This window comes from Rhinoderma darwinii, chromosome 1 (assembly GCF_050947455.1).
Source record: "Rhinoderma darwinii isolate aRhiDar2 chromosome 1, aRhiDar2.hap1, whole genome shotgun sequence".
In the NCBI taxonomy this organism is placed as follows: domain Eukaryota; kingdom Metazoa; phylum Chordata; class Amphibia; order Anura; family Rhinodermatidae; genus Rhinoderma; species Rhinoderma darwinii.
This window is the reverse complement of record NC_134687.1, coordinates 460,818,289-460,838,282: the sequence shown is the minus strand read 5'-3', so window position 1 is coordinate 460,838,282 and position 19,994 is coordinate 460,818,289. Positions and strand designations below refer to the sequence as shown.

The following is a 19,994-nucleotide window of genomic DNA, read 5'->3' as shown; positions in this document are numbered from 1 at the left end:
TTTAAGCGAAAATAGAGCCTACAACTCTCCCGAAAGGAGAAAAAAGTCTTCCGGTCCCCTGAGAACCGGTCAGGCAACTTGAGGTGGGGTTCAAGAGGTGAGGTGAGGGGCACCACCAGGGTAGCATCAGGCTGGTTGTCCCTCTGAGCCAGGGCCTGGACCTGTAGGGAGAGGCCCTGCATTTGCTGAGCCAGGGTCTCAAGGGGGTCCATAGTAGTGTCATGGACCAGGGTAGACTAGGTATATGGGCTTGTGATTATGTAATGTCGGGGTAGGGAAACAGACAAGTGAGCCCTAATCTACCCGCCACTCAGTCCCTGCCTACTTGCAACGACCCGCTCTAGGCGACGGGGTACAACTGGGCGATGGTCCCTACACTCAATAGGTGCACGACAGACAAACAGACAAGGGTACAAAGAAGCAAGGGAAATTAGGAAGTTGCCCACGGGAACTCCGTGAGCAACAAGTGAGGTGAACGAGCCGAGTCAAACCAGGAGATGAGCGAGGTACAAAAACGCAGAGCAGAAGAGTGGTCAGAAAAGCCAAGGTCAATCACAAGCAGAGGATCAGTAGTTCAAGAAGCTGCAGCAGGGCAAGGAAACAAACAGAAAAGAATCACAAGCAAAGGAGGAACAGGAAAGGCAGGTATAAATAGACAGAGGGCGGGAGCTAGCTCCGTCTGGCCAGGCTGTGATAGGCTCTCCCACTCCTAAGCCTGCCATCCTGGGTGGTGGAAGATGGAGTCAGTCTCACAGACATAGAAGCAGGTGCAGACTGATTACCTATGGGCGTCAACACAGAAGTTGTGTCTGGCAGATCCTTTACACCCACAGTGACTGTCATTATGTGATTGCCACTGTGTACTCTCCTTGCTTGGCAGGATTAGTCTGTGACTGTTTCTGATTGCACCCTTCAAGCAGAGCTGCTCATAGGCACGTGCCTACCATGCCTTATGGGAAAGCTAGTCCTTCTGATATGAAATTATTACAAGTGTATAGTTATTAAAAAAAAATAAAGGAGGTGGAATTCAGCTATTTTAATAGATTAACAAAAAAGAGTGACTATGCACTCTTAGGCCTCAAGCAAATTACTTAATGGGGCCATACATAACGCCGTATAACAATTTCAGCCCCAATCACAGAGAACAATCCCATATTTCCAACAAAACTGCGATCATCATCCACCATTACATACACAATTACACATGAGCACATTCTGATCCAGCAATGTAGCCTCCTGTCAGAGATGACACGAATTAAGGAACAATAGGGATGGGCAAATAGTTGTAACAAAAGTTGGATGAACAGTTTATTGCCAATGGAACAATAAAAAGAGTGGCATATAAACATTTCCTGTATATATATCCAAATATAATGTGATGACAATGGTAGAGACTGGGAACAAGCTCTTGAACCCACAATACACAATTTAAAAGAGAGGCAAATAGCAGAGCATATAATATGTTTTCGGTCTGTGGCCTTTGTTACAGCATGCAAGTTTCTCAAACCAGATGAGTAGCTAGGTTCTCCTGCACCCGGGGCAATTTTTTTAATGTAACTCGAGCATAAAAGAATTTCTACATTTTACAAGCAATATAGTTATATAACGTAGTTAACATAAAAATAAAAATTAAAAGAAAATAAATTAAAGAGGCCACACACAGCCCCATGTAGATAATGCCACAGACAGCTGCCTGTAGATAATGCCACACACAGCCCCCTGTAGATAGTGCCACACACAGCCCCCTTGTAGTTAATGCCACACAGCCCCCCTGTTGTGGATAGCGCTACACAGCCCCCCTTGTAGATAGCGCCATACAGCCCCCCTTGTAGATAGCGCCACACACATCCCCCTTGTAAATAGTGCCACACACAGCCCCCTTGTAGATAGTGCCATACACATCCACCTTGTAAATAGAGCCACACCCCCCTTGTAGATAGTGCCACACACAGCGCCTCTCTTGTAGATAGTGCCACACACATCCCCCTTGTAGATAATGCCACACACAGCCCCTCTCTTGTAGATAGCGCCACACATCCCCCTGTTGTAGATAGCGCCACACACAGTCACCTGTTGTAGATATCGCAACACACAGCCCCCCCTTGTAGATAGCGCCACACATCCCCCTGTTGTAGATAGCGCCACACACAGCCACCTGTTGTAGATATCGCAACACACAGCCCCCCCTTGTAGATAGCTCCACACAGCCCCCTTGTAGATAGTGCCACACAGCCCCCCTTGTATTCAGCGCCGCACAGCACCCCATGTAAATAGCGCCACACTGCCCTCCTTGTAAGTAGTGCCACACTGCTCCCCTTGTAAACAGCACCACACAGCCCCCCCCTTGTAAACAACACCACACAGTCGCCCCTTGTGAACAGCGCCACACATCCTCCGTTTTAGACAGGATTACACAGCCCCCTTGTAGATAGCATTACACAGCCCCTCTTGTAGATAGTACCACACACAGCCCCCCTTGTAAATAGCGCGAAACAGCCCCCCTTGTAGATAGTGCCACACACAGCCCGCTTCCCCCTTGTAGATAGCGGCACACTCTACCCCATGTAAATAGCGGCACACTCCCACCCTTGTAGATAGTGCACACACACAGCCCGCTGCCCCTTGTAAATAGCGCCCCACTCCCCCCTTGTAAATAGCACCAAATTTCCCCCCCTTTAAATAGCGCCACACTCCCCACTTGTACTTAGCGCCACACTGTAAACAGTTGAGGTCATTCAGTGCAGGCAGTGGCAGAGTTCCTTATGACTAGGGTCAGTGACAGCCCGGGAGTGGACCAGTCCAGTAACCTGACCTGAGTCATCTGACCTCATGTCACTGACGTGAGGTAAGGTGACAGGTCAGGTGACTGGACTGGTCCACTCCCTGGCCATCACAGATCCAAGTCAGAATGCCGATGCATGAACTCCTGGCTCTTCCTAAAGCTGATCGCTGCTGCAGGTGTCCGACATACAGGGCGCCTATCAGCAGCGATCAGCTGGTCTGTGGCGCCCCCCCTTCCCTACCACCTAGTTGCGCCCGGGGCACATGCCCCGCCTGCCCCACTCTAGCTACGCCCCTGCCCAAACATATATTGTATATTCCCAGTAATAAAACAAGGGGCTGGTACCCGACCTCTGAGACCTATTACATTATAGATGCAATCATGATTTGGGAAAGCTTACAAGCCATATAGGGGTATGGCTGAATCAATCCCCTATACAATATCGTTAAACCAGCCCACTGTGGAGGTAGTTAGGACGCGATAGTAATGGGAGGGTGTTGACGTAGTAGCGCTCCCATCCTATTGGACGTCCGATGACCGAGCCCCCGGAAGAGGCGGAGCTAATACATACACAAAAAGAGAGTGTTCTCAAGCACTCACTGCCATTGCCACACTATCTGTCACGCCGTCATGCTCACTATCTCCCTGACGAGCCAGTAAACCTGGTGAAACATGTAGGAGCAGGAGATGTAGTTAGAAATACAGACTTTATTACAGGGACAGGTTCCAGAGACAACGGGGTCGTTCGTTTTAGAACGGGTGCGCGGTACGTTGTCAACAGTTAGGAATACATTAGGCTATAGGGACAGGCAGAATACAACTGTGTAACTCCTATGATCCTGAGCAATCCTGCTGTATACACTACGGAACGGAAATCAAGTATTTGGCAAGCTAAATGCTAAATTGTGTATACGCTATACGTCTTAATAGCATAATCTATACCAATATTGTTATTACATTTTATGATTTAAAAATTTAAAGTTATATCTTATATACTATTCCTTCCTCTATATATATTTGCCCAAACATATAGACTAATCCTTTTTTATTCCTTTTAGAATTTAGTTTTAGTTTTAATTTAGCCTGTGGTCTATGGTTTCACATGTGTGTGTACCAGGCATATTCTAATACATTCCAGTAGCCAAGTAACAGTTTTGCATTACATACATTTATTTTTGCTCTGTATGGTGTATGTCAATTTGTGCATAGGTCCCTCAAACACCATAGCACTTTCTAATGGCCAAACATCAGTTTTTACTTTTGTTTATTTTTGTAACTGTATCCTATGTTACTATGTCACACGCACAATTAGTGTACCAAGACATTAGAACAGCTGATTGATGATTTTGTCTGTTATTTTTTTGTATTGATTTCCTCGAGTTTGTTTTAATACTACATGAATATATTCTAAATAAAAGCAGCAACACATTTTAGCAGTTAAAAAAACATTTTTATTTAGTATACCCTATAGTTATTTTAGTGTTTTTAAGCTCTGTGTGTAGGGAAGCCAGCTCTGGCGGCATCCAGTGCGCAGATAAATCCAAGGCCAGTATACCTGGCATCACTACACGTGTGCCAGATCCCACCGGAGCTTGCTTGTGATGACGTATGCCAGCCTAAGGGACGTTAATCAATCCGGAATGGGCGTATTTAGGGACCAATCAACGTGACTATTCAGCCGTGCGGCTCTACCACCATGACTCATATCAGGTAATTAGCATACAGATCAAAGTACTTCTTTTAACTAATGCTACTTTTTTTTAACACTTAGGCCTCAAGCACACGACCGCACTTTTGTATCTGCAATTTATCCACAGTTTTGCGGCTATATTTTGGACCCATTCATTTCTATGGCCCCATGCACGTGACTGTGGTTTTCACGGATCCGTGCTGGGGCCGCGTATCCGGACCGCGAAAATTCAGTACAAATCATTTCACGGTGCGGATTTGCGGCTTCATTAAACTGATGAAATAATTTATTTTTGTTGCGTATCCCTGAATGCTGATGACATACAGAAGCATAATAAAAGTTTTTAGACCACAATGGATCCGTGGTTTTGCGGCCCGCAAAACCTCTTCGGTCATGGGCATTAGTCCTAATAAGCTGACACACTGACAGACCCAATTAGTTGGCGGGCGAAAAATCACATTTTATTAACAAAGAATGCCAGAAGACAAATAAAGCTCGTATTTTCCTAACTAGCAAATTACACTGATCCTAATATTAAATTCTAATTTAGTACTAATCTTTATTAAATTGACCAAAAAGACGAACCACATATAAGGGTAAAACTACAATGCAGTCAAGCAGGAAGGGCACTCAGTACTATAGCTAAATATATCGGGTTGGTAGTAGCCATAGAAAGAGCATAGACAAGGAAATGGCTACTGTTCAGTAGCGATAAGTGTATAAAAATAACTAACTGATGGAAGCATCTGTCTGTTTGCCCTAACTGTCTGGAATTGCATCGATCTAAAAAAAAATCAGAAGAGCCCCCTTGACAAGTTTTGCTGCACAAGCATTGTCTTCAGCGGTATTGGGGCTAAGCCTTTAGGGGTATTGGGGTATTACACCGTGGCATTCGGACCCCGATCCATCAGATTTGATGGTCTATCCTGAGGATAGGCCATCAATTTTTAGGGACTGGACAACCCACAATGTGTGATCCTGTCTGCTGAGTCCTGTATCGAAGCCAACCACATGTTAGACTTAGGTACATGGCCCATATGTGATCCTGTCTGATGGGCCCTGTTTTTAAGCCTACCACATGGTAGGCTTAGATACAAGGTCCAGCAGACAGTAATCTTATATTATATAAGATTACTGTTTGCTGGACCCTGTATCTAAGCCTAATACATGTGTTACTAATGTTTTTTTTGTGTTTGTGTTGGTCGTTGTGTTGGTTGTTGGACTATGTCGGATTTGAGGACTACTTCGATGACAGCTTTTTTTTAAATTCTCAAAAAAATGGTTAATGAGGGTTGTGTGTTTTTTTTTAATTTCAATTAAATATTTTTTCTGTGTATTAGAATTTATTTAATCTTTATTACTATGTAATGGCTGCTGGCTGATTGATAGCGTCCATTACTAAGCTGGGGCTTAGTTCAGAGGCTAACACTAACCCCCATTATTACCCCGGTAACCACTGCCACCAGGGGTGCCAGGAAGAGCTGGGTACGATCCAGTGCCCAAACATCTATAGTGATGGTTGGGTACTGAGGCGGCCACAGGCTGGTATTATTAGGTTGGGAAAGCCCAAAAACCCCAAAACAGTGGGCCTTCCCACCCTGGTAATGCTAGGCTGCTGGTGCTATGTTATATCTGGCTGGTTTTAAAAGTGGGGGGGACCCCACATCATTTTAAAAAAAATAATAATAATTGGAAGAAACGATGTGGGTTTCCCCCATTTTTCATAACCAGCCAGATACAACACAGCAGCAGCAGACTAGCATTACCAGGGTGGGAAGGCTCACTGTTTCTGGCCTTTCCTAGCCTAATAATAGAAGCCTGTGGCCGATGCTATACCTGACCATCACTACAGATGTTTGGGTACTGGATCGTATCCGGCTCTTCCCAGTACCCCTGGTGGTATTGGGTACCGGGGTAATAATGGGGTGTTATTGTCAGCCTCTTCACCGGCTAACATTAAGCTCCGCCTTAGCAATGGACGCTATCAATCAGCCAGCAGCTATTAATAAGGCGGTAGTAATAAAGTTAAAAAAAATACAAGGACATAGAAAAAATATTTTATTGAAATTAAAAAAAAACACACAACCCTCATTAAAGGGGTTTTACAGCTTCTGACAACTGACGACCTATCCACCGGATAGGTCATCAGTTACATGATCTGTTGGGGTCCACACAGATGAGCAGGTCAGAAGAAGTTAGAACCGGCCACGTAATAGCGGCCGAGCTGCAGTACTGCAGCTCTGCTCCTATTCAAGTGAATAGGAGCAGACCTGCAGTTCTGCAGCACGGCCGCTATGCTATGTATGGAGCCAACTGCTTCCGGGCTCCATACATATCATTATGTGCCTCAACATCCGGTGCCCGCAGGCCACCGGAGCGACTTATCTGTGCGGGGTCCGGGTGTCGGACCCGCGCCGATGACATACTGATGACCTATCCGGTGGATAGATCATCAATTGTCAGAAGGTGGACAACCCCTTTAACCATTTTATTGAGAATAAAAACGCTGTCATCAAAGTAGTCCTCGAATCCGACGTAGTCCAAAATCCGAAACTGTAAAAAAACACAAACACAAAATAAAAACTAGTAACACATAAAAAAGCAAAGCAATTATTATACTTACCTTTCCTGGGTTCAGCGCTGGAGCCACAACATCAGCGAGCTAGGCCCTATATCTAAGCCTATAATATGTAATACTGTCTGCTGAGCCTCTGTATCTAATCCTATCCATAGTTATAGGGTCGTAGTACTATAGATATGCTGATATCATATATATATATATATATATATATATATACATACATATATATTCAAACAGAGAAAGCAGCAGCACTCAATCTCAGTAGGAGAAAGCTTACATATGTGAACGGGTGCCAGCAAGCAGCCCAGATCCTAGGACTGTATCAATATTCAGGGGAACTAAATCTCGCAGCACTCCAACAGGATGAATGAAAAAAACTGTTATTTATTCAAGCCAACATACAGCGGTGCGACGTTTCAGTCCAACATTAGGACTTTTTTCAAGCATAATGGTGTGTACAACAGTCATGGTTTATATAGTGTGTAACAGATATAAGCAATCAAGTTCATTAGAATAGTATCAAAAATACAAACAGCATTTAGTTACGTGTAAATCAAAAGTTACGGTATCAAAAAATAAAACATTGATACAGAAAGTATACAAATGTATATGTATGAGAGGGAAGCAGCAACAAAAACGAAGTGCAGCAATTAAATCCATTCATAAAAATGTAATAGAAATTCTATATTTCACCTTATGATCTAAAACAGAAAAATAAAGTGTCAAAGATCAAGGTATATATATACATCTCATATAAAAAAAATACAAAACCCCAAAAAATAATAAACAAAAGAAGAAGGGAGTGTGATACTGTCGCTCCACTAACCTTGGTGTAAGTTTTCATGGAGCACATAACTGTGACCCTGATCCATCCCCTTTCGTGTGAATCCTTTATCCGCAGTTTAATATACCTTATTTCTGGCATCTATTATATAGAATTTCTATTACATTTTTATGAATGGATTTAATTGCTGCACTTCGTTTTTGTTGCTGCTTCCCTCTCATACATATACATTTGTATATATAGGTTTTTTACCTTTTCTTGATACTGATCCTGGACATCTTCGGACATATATATGTCCTGAATATTTATAAATTCTATCATTCCGTGGTTTGATGTATTTTGTGTCTATATGTATTTGTGTAAAATTTGGCTTGATAAGCTATTTACAATAATATTGATTGTTACCGATCACTTGGCAACGGGTTCCGGAACTTCTTTCCGGTTCTCGCTAGTCGAATGTATGCATAATGGCGTCAGGAGTTTGCTGATTACCTGTAACCAGGCAACTTACTATAGACGTCACTACCGGGTGCTGTCAGCCTGACGCATGCGCACCTGCTAACAATAAATGCCTGATAGGGAGGACTTGAGTCAAACACATACGAGCACTTTGCATAAATTAAATATCAGTCTTTGATTGGTCGGTGGTCTGACAGCCGTAATTTGATACACATCTTGTTGAATACTTGATTAAATTGTAATTAGGTCTATATTAAGTCGTTCTAATATATAGACGTTTTTAGATGTTTTTAATATGTCACTTGTCACTTTCTGTATCAATGTTTTATTTTTTGATACCGTAACTTTTGTTTTACACGTAACTAAATGCTGTTTGTATTTTTGATACTATTCTAATGAGCTTGATTGCTTATATCTGTTACACACTATATAAACCATGTACACACCATTATGCTTGAAAAAAGTCCTAATGTTGGACTGAAACGGAAACGTCACACCGCTGTATGTTGGCTTGAATAAATCACAGTTTTTTTCATTCATCCTGTTGGAGTGCTGCAAGATTTAGTATATATATATATATATATATATATATATATATATATATATATATATAAACAGAGAACACAGTAACGCCACCAGGACTTCAAGGCAGATGAAAAGTAGGGTGGATTTATTCACCTCAACATAGCAACGTTTCGGTTCAACAGGAACCGAAACGTTGCTATGTTGAGGTGAATAAATCCACCCTGCTTTTCATCTGCCTTGAAGTCCTGGTGCCGTTACTGTGTTCTCTGTTTTTCTCTATTCCAAATTGGGGAAGTGATTCATCCCCTGGTGACGAGCACTTGGCCTGATCTTGTAAACATTGGAGTGCTGTGTTCATCTATCTTTGGACTGTATATATATATATATATATATATATATATATATATATATATATATATATATACAAGGAGAAAGCAGCAGCACATGGAGATGGTGCCAGTGGATTCTGGATACCTTGGGGGTGCGATCGTTCTGAACACGCAACAGTGAGCAGAGATCCACATACCCACGTGTGGATCAACAACAATATCCTCTTATCATAATGACGAAAGTCCGTTATACCTAATCGCTATTTTTCCTTTCCTATGTTATCTCCGTTACTTATCAACAGGAGCCCTTAATAGAATATATGTATATTTTCCATGTGTTGGACTATCTAACTCGTTTTAGCTAAGTTATTTTGTTATTATGGTATAAGAATTTGTGATATTGACACCTGATGCGGTAGCAACGAAGTGCGGCAGATCCATGTCAGTTGCTTGGCAACTGAGGACGCCACCATTCACATGATCCAGATTGTGGAACGCACTGTGTCGTCAACATGCGCCTTGTGCGCCTTGTTGCCTAGCAACGGTATACTTCCGCATTCATTCTTTAGACAGTCGCACTACTCCATGATTACAACGTGGTGCGCAGCTGAACAACGCTATGGATTTCAATGGCCTGACATGTTAAACGAAGACCTGAAGTTCTGATTGGTGAGCGGATCTGTGATGCTTTATTTCGACACTGCTGAGGCTTAAATGATTATGTCCTAATCACTTGTTTTTAACGTTTTTTGTATTATGTATTGTGGTTCACAATTATTGTAGATGCACATTAGCACTTTATGTATCATATTTATATGTTTATTGATACCTTAAATTATCTGTCGATAATGATTTTGACACCAATAACTTTATTTGTTTTTTAATGAGATCAATTATGCAAAGTGATCTCAGCCCTATATATGTCTGCAATGCTAGATGTTTCACTATGCTTGATAAAGATCCTATTGTAGGATTGAAATGTCGCTTTTGTATTGGGATTGAATAAACCACCATTTTCCTCATTGGAGTGCCGCAAATCTTCTTTTGTTATATATATATATATATATATATATATATATATATGTATATACATATACATATATATACACACGCACACACATTTTTTTGGGGAGGACATATGTATTGGGGCTGATGTTTTAAGACCTTAGTGACACCCCTGGCTGCTAGTGCTGCATTATTGGGTCACTTAGGAGATCAAGCGATGCAGCTGACAGCTGTTGGCCATCGGCCATGAAGAGAATTTGGTGGGGGGGCCCAAGAAGTACGTTTGCACCGGGGCCCATAAGCCTTTAGCTACGTCCCGGAATATTAGGATCAATGCTATTTGTTAGTAGGGGAAAAAAATGGGCTTTATTTGCCTTCTAATAAAATTAGTCCTTATAGGGGCATGTTTAGAAAGTAAAAGGCAGTGGTGGCGAATTTTGGGGGGTTAAAGCTAATGACGAGTTCCCTTTGAATAAAACTTTACTTCTTTATTTGTCTATAGTGTGATGTGGGTTGACCTTAAGAAAAACTATCTAAACAAGTATTTTCGACTATTAACAACTTTATAAAACTAAGAATTGTAGTGCCTATTATGGCTCTCTTTTAATGGGTTAATATAATTCATAGTGTTTTCTTCAATTTCTAAATTTCAGTCCTTGTTAAGTTCTAATTCCCAGAATGTACAGGCAGCCTGTGGTGTCTCCGAACAATACTTGGCCTTTGGTTATGTATAGAGAATGAGAATGAAATGTCTGGTCCATTAGTAATGAATCAGTGCAATGTGCATTGTTTAGGTACCAACTGTATAGTGAATCAATATAACGTTTCCTTTGAGGGCAAATCTGGACTGTAACTGTGACATTTATGTCTCTGTACTCATATTAAGAGTCAGTGGATGATACATTCTTTGCTGTTATATAACATAAACAAGTTAAAGTGTTTCCACTGTGAGCAATTTTAATATTTTTCTACTGTGCCTTCTTGAACCTACTAATGCTATTTCAGGGATGTAAAATTAATACTGGCCATGGGTTAGTTCTCTTCTTCTGAAAACTTGGTGTGTTGATTTTTATCTATAATTTAATATATGGGAATGTATTGATAGTTTACTGATGTGACAGAATAGTTTGATTAATTTTCATGGCTAGTAAGAATGTCCTCATGTAGGGCTGGCCTGAAGGGTACATCAGCCCCCCTGATGAAGTGAACTCTTTGTATGGTATGGTACCAGAGTCTTGGCACCATGAATCTTAATATTAGTTGTATAGAAGTATTATTTAGTCATTATGTAGCAGTGTTATTAGCTTGTTTTTCTAGTGGTGGTGGCGGCACAGAAAAGCATTGTACTTTAGAACTGTATGGAAATCATATTTGGTCAACATATTTCACAGTTTTTTGGGCACTATATTGTATGGCACTTATATTTAGGCACAGTATGGTTATTTGAACACTGTGCACCATATGGGGGTGCCAACAGAAGGTACAGCACAGGGCACTATCCCATGTAAGGCCAGCACTATACTCATGTCATATTGTGAGATAAAGTGGAACTTACCACTGCTGCAAATTAAGGGTATGTTCACACGGCCTATTTTCGGCTGTTTTTCGGGCCATAAACGTCCGAAAAACGGCTGAAAAATTGGAAGCAGAATGAGTTCAAACATCTGCTCATTAATTTCAATGGGAAAATGGCCTTCTGTTCCAACAAAGCGTTTTTCACTGCGTTTTATTCCGCGTAGAAAAACGGCGGCAAAAATGAAGTGCAGGACACTTGTGGGGATGTTATTGGAGCCGTTTTCCATAGACTCTATTGAAAAAAGCTCCAAAAACGTCCGTAAAAAACGCACCAAAAAACGCTGCGAAAATCACGAGTGGCACAAAAAACGTCTGAAAATCAGGAGCTGTTTTCTCTTGAAAACAGCTCCGTATTTTGAGATGTTTTCGACTCTGCGTGTGAACATACCCTTAGAGTTACATCACTTATAATGATTTATTTATGTATGTTACTTATAAAGCACTAACATATTCAGCAGTACTGTGCAGTACTGTGTAGAAGTTTCCTCACTTACTGTCCCCAGTTGGACTCACAGTCTTAATTCCTTGAATGTCTGTATATTTTTAGAGTTTGGGAGGAAACCAGAGTACCTGGAGGAAACTCACGCAAACACGGAGAGAACATATAAACTCCATGCAGATGTTGTCCTTCGTTTTATTCGATAATAATAATTATTCCCTTGATTTATGCATTAGTTCACAAAACTTCTTGTATGGTTTGAATTTGGGATAAAATAAATCTTGCCCCCATATTTATGTATGTTGATTGGTAAAGGAAAGAAAATGTATATTACTCAAATGTTCCAGATGTCAGAGACTCTGCAGATCCGATCCGTGTGCCTATGTATTTTTATGTTGGATCATTAAATTAAATCCAGAACTTTCCTTCTCTTAGAAAGCAACACTAAAACAATAATTGGTACTTTTTGCACCATTATGATGTACTACTTTTGTTAGAGTACTTTATTGTCTGCATGCAGAAACATAGTAAATGAACATGAAGAGCACAACAAAGAGAAATTGTTCTCATTGTTATTCACAAGTAAATTGGAACACTACTAGAGAAAGTAATTTTAGCTTACCTGATTGGAGCAGACTCATCCCCTTTTTCTAGCCAGTCCTGAGGAGGGGTAATGTACATACACCATAAGCCCCAGTTATAGCCATGTGCAGCGTTAGCATATTGCTGCACCTCAAATGTGTTGTATTTGATATTGTCGATTGCTGGTAAAATGATTCGTCTTCGGTCTTCTTTGATCCTAGTAATAACAGGCTCAGCCCTGCATATAGAAGAGTATTTCAGAAAGGATTAGTTATCATCCTCCTTTTTAATATGTATTAATTTGCATTAACACTGTTTTTAATTTAAAAAAAATATACAAAAAAATAGAACCTACTGCCTAGTGTGCATTCTATTGCTTTCTACAAGCAAAAAGAGCAACATAACAACCGAGATTGGGCCGTAAAAAACGGTCCGTGTGTCGGCCAGATTTCACGGCCTGACCACGGTACAGGTGAACGGGACTCCTGGCATCATAGACATTTATGATGCTAGGAGCCCCTGCCTCCCCAAGGAACTGCTGTTCTGTACTGAACAAAATGATACAGCACGGAACAGCAGTTCCATGGGGAGGCAGAGACTTCTAGCATTAGACATGTCTATGATGCCAGGAGTCCGGTTCACCTGTACCATGGTCAGGCCAGGAAATCTGTCCGATACACGGACGGTCCATTTTTCACGGCCCGATCTCGGTCGTATGCAAGATGTTTAACTGTCATTCAGCATCAGAAAATTGAATATTGTGGCTTTAATACAATAACATGTCTAGTGTTATATGATAAACGAAGTGTGTTCACTCACATGGCTGATATGCAAAAGGTATATTAATGAAGACACTAACACTCTACTCCCTAGAAAGATATATGCAGAGAGGAGGTTTTCCCAAGTGCGTCTTTAAAACCAGTCCTTTCATTAAAACTTTTAGTTTTTCTCCTAAAACAATGTTCAGCCTCATTATGGCTATTGTTAACATTAAGGTTGAAGGAATATCAGAAGAATAAAGTATCTAATAAAATCACCCTTATTTTTGTGTTTAATGTTTGTTGTGCCTCAAAGAAGCACTCCCATAAAAAATGTTTTGGGGGCCCTCTTTTTGAAATTGAGTCGGCATAAAAGATACTGTGGTTAGAAAACTCACCTATGGCTTTATCTTGTAGTTTCAGCTTCTGATCCTGGCCGCTATTTGGTCACATAACCCCCCCCCCCCCACTTTGACTAAAGATGCTTTTAAACGGCCTGATATTGGCCGGAAAACGAGTACAGATCAACGATACATTACGCCGACCAGCACTCGGTAGCCCCATTCACAAGGAGCAACGATAGTTAATATATGGGACTATTAATCATTAATATGACCGTTCGTCCCCATGTATTTGCATCATGTAGGGAGCACACCCCCTTTACTCAGGGAGATGTGTTGTCGACTAGCGACCATTTGTTTGACTGCATAAAAGATCCGATCAGCCGATGAACGAGCATTTGCTTGTTCATTGGCAGATCATTGCCTTGTTTATATAGAGCAATGTTCAGGAACAAGCATTCATATAAATGCTCATTTACCCAATCATTGGCCTGTGTAAAAGGGCCTTAACTGAATCTAACAGCGTCTGCTGTGTAGACAGGAAGTCAGTTTCTCTATTCATTCCAATGGGACCCAGAGTGAGGCTCTCATAGGGATGAACAGAGAGACTGACTTCCTGTCCACACAGCAGACGCTGTAAAATTTAGTTAGTCGGAGCGGGGGTTATGTGACCAAATGACAGCCCGGAAAGGAGGCTGAAACGACAATATAAAATCATAGGTGAGTAACGTAACCACAGTATCGTTTATGCCACCTCACTTACAAACAAGATGGCCCAAAACATTTTTGCTGGGAGTGCTTCTTTACGCAGAAGTGCTTATGATCATGAGGTAAATTACCAATATAAGTCACATTAAAAGTCTTGGATGAAACCCAAATAAAATACGTTTAGAAAACAGCATGTGAAGTCTGTGTTTTTATTTATAACTGTAAATGGAAATTTACAGTCTAAGGCCTCATGTTCACGACTGTAAGGGTTTTTACTGTCCGCAAATATGGATCCGACGGCTACGGATACACATCCGAGTCCGTACCGCAATTGTGGACAAGAATAGGACATGTTCTATAAATTGCGGATTATTTCTACGGCCCGGACACACATCTGTAAATATACGGAAAGGTGTCCGTGGCCAATAGAAATGAATAGATCCGCAATTTCATTTGTAATTACGGACTCCTTAATTAAGGATGAAAATGACGGTTGTGTGCATGGGGCCTAAGCTAATAGATGTATTTGCTGTTTGGAAGGGTAATACAGTATGTCCATCTTATAATTTCTAATATCCGTTGTATCTTGCTGTGGTAAATATTGTGATGCAGTTGTGGTCAGTGTGCATTGAATTGCATTCCATTACAGCCATTTAAATAGGGATTGAGTATAAGTCTACCTATCTCTATATATCAGTACTTAAGAGAACATGTGACAAAACAACATGTGACTAGTGAAATGCAGATGTAGCCGTCTTTACCTTGATTAACGCGTTAAATACACTGTGGCAAGAAATTTTGTTGTGTGATATCACACTGCAGCAAGCTATCAAGTCATGATAAACTTTGCTACATCTGTAGATACAACGTGTCATGTAACATTATTGAGTTTCTTTCCTGTGTGATGTCCTATATGGTGTCCTCCTGTCTGCAACTGTCAATAATACCACTTAAGGTCTCAGTCTAGTCTCCTAAGAGACCCAACAACGGCCAGAAGCAGTTATTGCAGATAACTCTCAGTCCTAGGCTAAGTTGGGAGGTTGTGTGTTTGAACTAGGGAATGGAATACAGATAAAAGGAATTAAGCTTTAGTAGTGATAGTAATTGTGTAGGCTTTAATGCTTGAACCTAAGTACAGTGGTACTTTACATATAGGCAACTGTGAGAAAAGGTAGGAGGAATACTAGCATCTGTCCTCCAGTCCATGGTGCTGCTAGAACAGCTCATCTACTGATTGGGCGAGAGCCAGGTGCGAACATAGACAGCATAGGGCCCATTTGCAAGAGAAGTGTGTGGGCTACTGCTTATTAAATGCTAGTTTGTCAAGATTGAGGTACTTATCATAGAGCTCATTTCTAGCAAGTCTTTCATTTGTGTGACAATTTCTCTGGCAGATTGAATCCACCTGTAATTATAGCTATGACAATTATTAAAAGTCCTTTACATGCAATCAAGTAGACAATAGTTCAATTCACCAAAAGAAGAAACATACTAATATACAAAAAAAAACACACAAAAAAAGGCTATACTTACTAAATGGGCAGGTTAACACCAGTTCCCAACAGGAGGCAGACAAACCACAAATGCTACATAGGGGGAGAGTGCTCAGGTACAATATGCTAGTGATATGAACTCCCCCTAGTCTTGAGGGGAGTAGCTGCTCAGCGTTATCACTGCAGTCTCCCCCCTATGTAGCATTGGTGGTTTGTCTGCCTCCTGTTGGAAACTGGTGTTAATGTTAGGAAAGTTTTATAAATTTATGTATCGGAAACTAAAATGTGTATTGAGCTATACAAGTTTCTCTGCAAAGGTTTTTCTGCTGACAAAGTGTTTAATATGTTATCAATTAGAGGGGGTGGGTTGCTGAATTCCTTTAGAGAGAGAAGTGAAGTATTTACATAAGTGTCAAGGTCGAATAAAGAGATAACAAAGCTGTCTAAGGACTAGTTTGAACTAGGTTTATCCCATGTATAAAAGCCATGATACTGAAGGTAGCGACAGACATTTGCTGATGGATTTTTGATCTACCTGTCATAATGTCTCCTTATCGATAAGAATAAAGACCCGCCATTTTTATTCAGATGACTCCTCGAATCTATTTGATAAGAACCAATATTCTTCTATCATTTGGCCCTTCGAAGCCGGGAATCCAACATCTCCTGACCCCTCATCTACCCGAGGACTGCTTACCGTGCTCGGGGTGAGTTATTCTATGAGCTCACTAAAAGAAAGACCTCCTGCTCAATTGCTGTCAAATAAAGGCCAGTCTGATGGGACGCTTGGGGGTTAGAGTGAAGGATTCTAAAAGAACGTATAGAGAGTAATTGAGGATTCAAGTTTTCATCTGAATAAAGGTAATATAATTTTGCTTATATATGTTTTGATTATTTTTCATATTTAGATGTTATAAGGTTATGTAATAAAAACCTAAGTTGGATCTTATGTACTAAGACTGGGTCTTAGTTATATTAAACACAGGTCTTAATATAAAAACCTGGGAATAACGGTTCTCGAGGTTAGTAGTCCATAGCCTGTGTGAGAAGGCTACAGGTAATAAATAACTCTGTGCAGCACGTAAAAGATAAAGTACTTGGAGATTTGGAGGATCTCCTATAGATTAAGGATTATAGAGTATTATGATTATTTGTTGTGTAAAGTTCAATATTGTGGTTAAAAGCATTTAAAGAGGCTCTGTCACCAGATTTTGCAACCCCTATCTGCTATTGCAGCAGATAGGCGCTGCAATGTAGATTACAGTAACGTTTTTATTTTTAAAAAACTAGCATTTTTGGCCAAGTTATGCCCATTTTTGTATTTATGCAAATGAGGCTTGCAAAAGTACAACTGGGCGTGTTGAAAAGTAAAAGTACAACTGGGCGTGTATTATGTGCGTACATCGGGGCGTGTTTACTACTTTTACTAGCTGGGCTTTCTGACGAGAAGTATCATCCACTTCTCTTCAGAACGCCCAGCTTCTGGCAGTGCAGATCTGTGACGTCACTCACAGGTCCTGCATCGTGTCAGACGAGCCGGCACCAGAGGCTACAGATGATTCTGCAGCAGCATCGGCGTTTGCAGGTAAATCGATGTAGCTACTTACCTGCAAACGCTGATGCTGCTGCAGAATCAACTGTAGCCTCTGGTGCCGATGTGGCCGACGCAATGCAGGACCTGTGAGTGACGTCACAGATCTGCACTGCCAGAAGCTGGGCGTTCTGAAGAGAAGTGGATGATACTTCTCATCAGAACGCCCAGCTAGTAAAAGTAGTAAACACGCCCCGATGTACGCACATAATACACGCCCAGTTGTACTTTTACTTTTCAACACGCCCAGTTGTACTTTTGCAAGCCTCATTTGCATAAATACAAAAATGGGCATAACTTGGCCAAAAATGCTAGTTTTTTAAAAATAAAAACGTTACTGTAATCTACATTGCAGCGCCGATCTGCTGCAATAGCAGATCGGGGTTGCAAAATCTGGTGACAGAGCCTCTTTAATGATTGAGATACGAGAGGAACAGCTGTTTGTCTTTGTAAGTGTCTGAATTGTGCTGTGTAAGGTAATGATGTGTATAGGTTTAGGCCCCATGCCCACTTCAGTGTTTTTCTTCAGGGTGCTAGCCGTTTTTCTGACGGCTAGCACCCTGACCCATTCATTTCAATGGGGCCATGCACACTTCAGTTTTTTTGACGGTCCCGTTGCTCCGTTCCGATCCAAAGTAGAGCATGTCCTACTTTGGTCCGAGATTCCGTGACCGTGAGGCCCATGCAAGTCAATGGGGCCATCAAAAAAACTGAAGGCACACGGAAGGCATCCGTGTGCCGTCCGTGTGTGACGGAGCTGTTGCCTAGCAACGGCCGGGCAGAAAAACCATACAGAAATGTTACACTAATCGGCAGCCACTTGTCTCTATCAATCACTGATAGAGAAAAGAGGCTGCTGATTACAAATAAAATAAAAATCAGTTCATACGTACCCGGTCGTTGTCTTGGTGACGAGTCCCTCTTCTTCCTCCAGTCCGACCTTCCTTTCTGACACGGCAGCCTGTGATTGGCTGCAGAGGCCGCTGCAGCCTGTGATTGGCTGCAGAGGCGGTCACGTGGGATGAAGCATCATCCCTGGAGGCCGGCCTTCTGACGTCATCCTGACGTGCGTGACCGCCACTACAGCCTGTGATTGGCTGCAGCGGCGACATGGATGAAACGTCATCACTGGAGGCCGGACAGGAGGAAAGTAAGTATGAACTTTATTTTTTTATTTTTTTTATTACATTAAAATTTTATTTTCCGAGCGCCGAGCATGGTACTGTCCAGGGTGCTGAAAGAGTTACCACCCACCAGTGCAGCCCATTAACTCTTTCAGCACCCTGGACAGTACCATGCTCGGCAATGGAAACACGGAGTGCACACGGCCGCTAAAACGGGCACACGGATCCGTCAAAAACGGCCGTGAAAACGGTGTCGGAAGTGTGCACGAGGCCTTATGCTTCTGTGAATGTATGATATAAACATATATGAGACTCCTTGACTGTGAAGAATGAATGTATGAGGGTTAAATAAATAAAACCCTGTGTGTATAAGGGAGTCCAATTAGGTGTGGTCCTAGGTAAAATTGTTACCAGGACAAATTCATAGGAAAAATACTATTAAAACACCCAAGAACATTAAGTATATGACTGATCAGCATAATACTTGTAAATATTGGTGTGAGTGTGATAGAAAACATTAAAAAATTAAACTTTTTACTAATGTATTAACATGAAGAATGATGACGTGTCTTGTGGGAGAACAGAAGTTATACAGATTGTATTGTGTGATTTACCAGACAGTCACAGAAATTCCATCTGTTCAACTAACCATTGTATATAATAAATTAACCTTTATCTTTACCGCATTATATTATATAGACATGTGCCAGTGGTATTGTACACTAGGTCTCTCTATCTCCTGGTGTGCATACGTCATATTGGCTAAATAAACTGCTTTAATTAATGATTTGATGTCCAAAGGAAAATTTTGGTTTATATTACAGATTGCAGAATATGTGTAATATTGAAAAATATATAATATTGTTATGCTAACTGTATGTTTGCTGTTCGAATGAACGGAAGTATATGGTATAGTCCTTCTGTGTTTTACAGACTTACACCAGAACAAGGGTTTAAGTTGAGACACTTTATTATAAACTCTGTGTGTGAAGTGGCGGGCAGCCACTCCCGTTCGCGAATCTGGACAGCAGTCTTGCACGTCCACGTTGTGACTATTATTGCGCCCGTGGTCAGGAGTGAGTTAGCGAATTAACAATTGAGAAAAGTAAGATAGAAGTGTATGTATGACTTGTTTTGTATAAATAAGTTCTGCATAGTTTCTGTTGGGGTTATAAGCATTTTCTACTATACTTCTATGTTGTGTTCTCTTAAGATGTGGCTGTATGGA

The 19,994-nt window shown here is 41.2% G+C and overlaps 1 protein-coding gene across 1 annotated transcript in view; it reads right to left on the bottom strand.

Annotated features, from left to right (window-relative positions):
- Window positions 1-19,994, bottom strand: part of GALNT9 (polypeptide N-acetylgalactosaminyltransferase 9) — a 422,479-nt gene that overhangs the window by 232,708 nt on the left and 169,777 nt on the right. Inside the window, exon 5 of the mRNA XM_075832874.1 lies at window positions 12,792-12,989. Within this exon, the coding sequence (XP_075688989.1) occupies window positions 12,792-12,989 (198 nt within the window). The remainder of the gene's footprint in view (window positions 1-12,791; window positions 12,990-19,994) is intronic.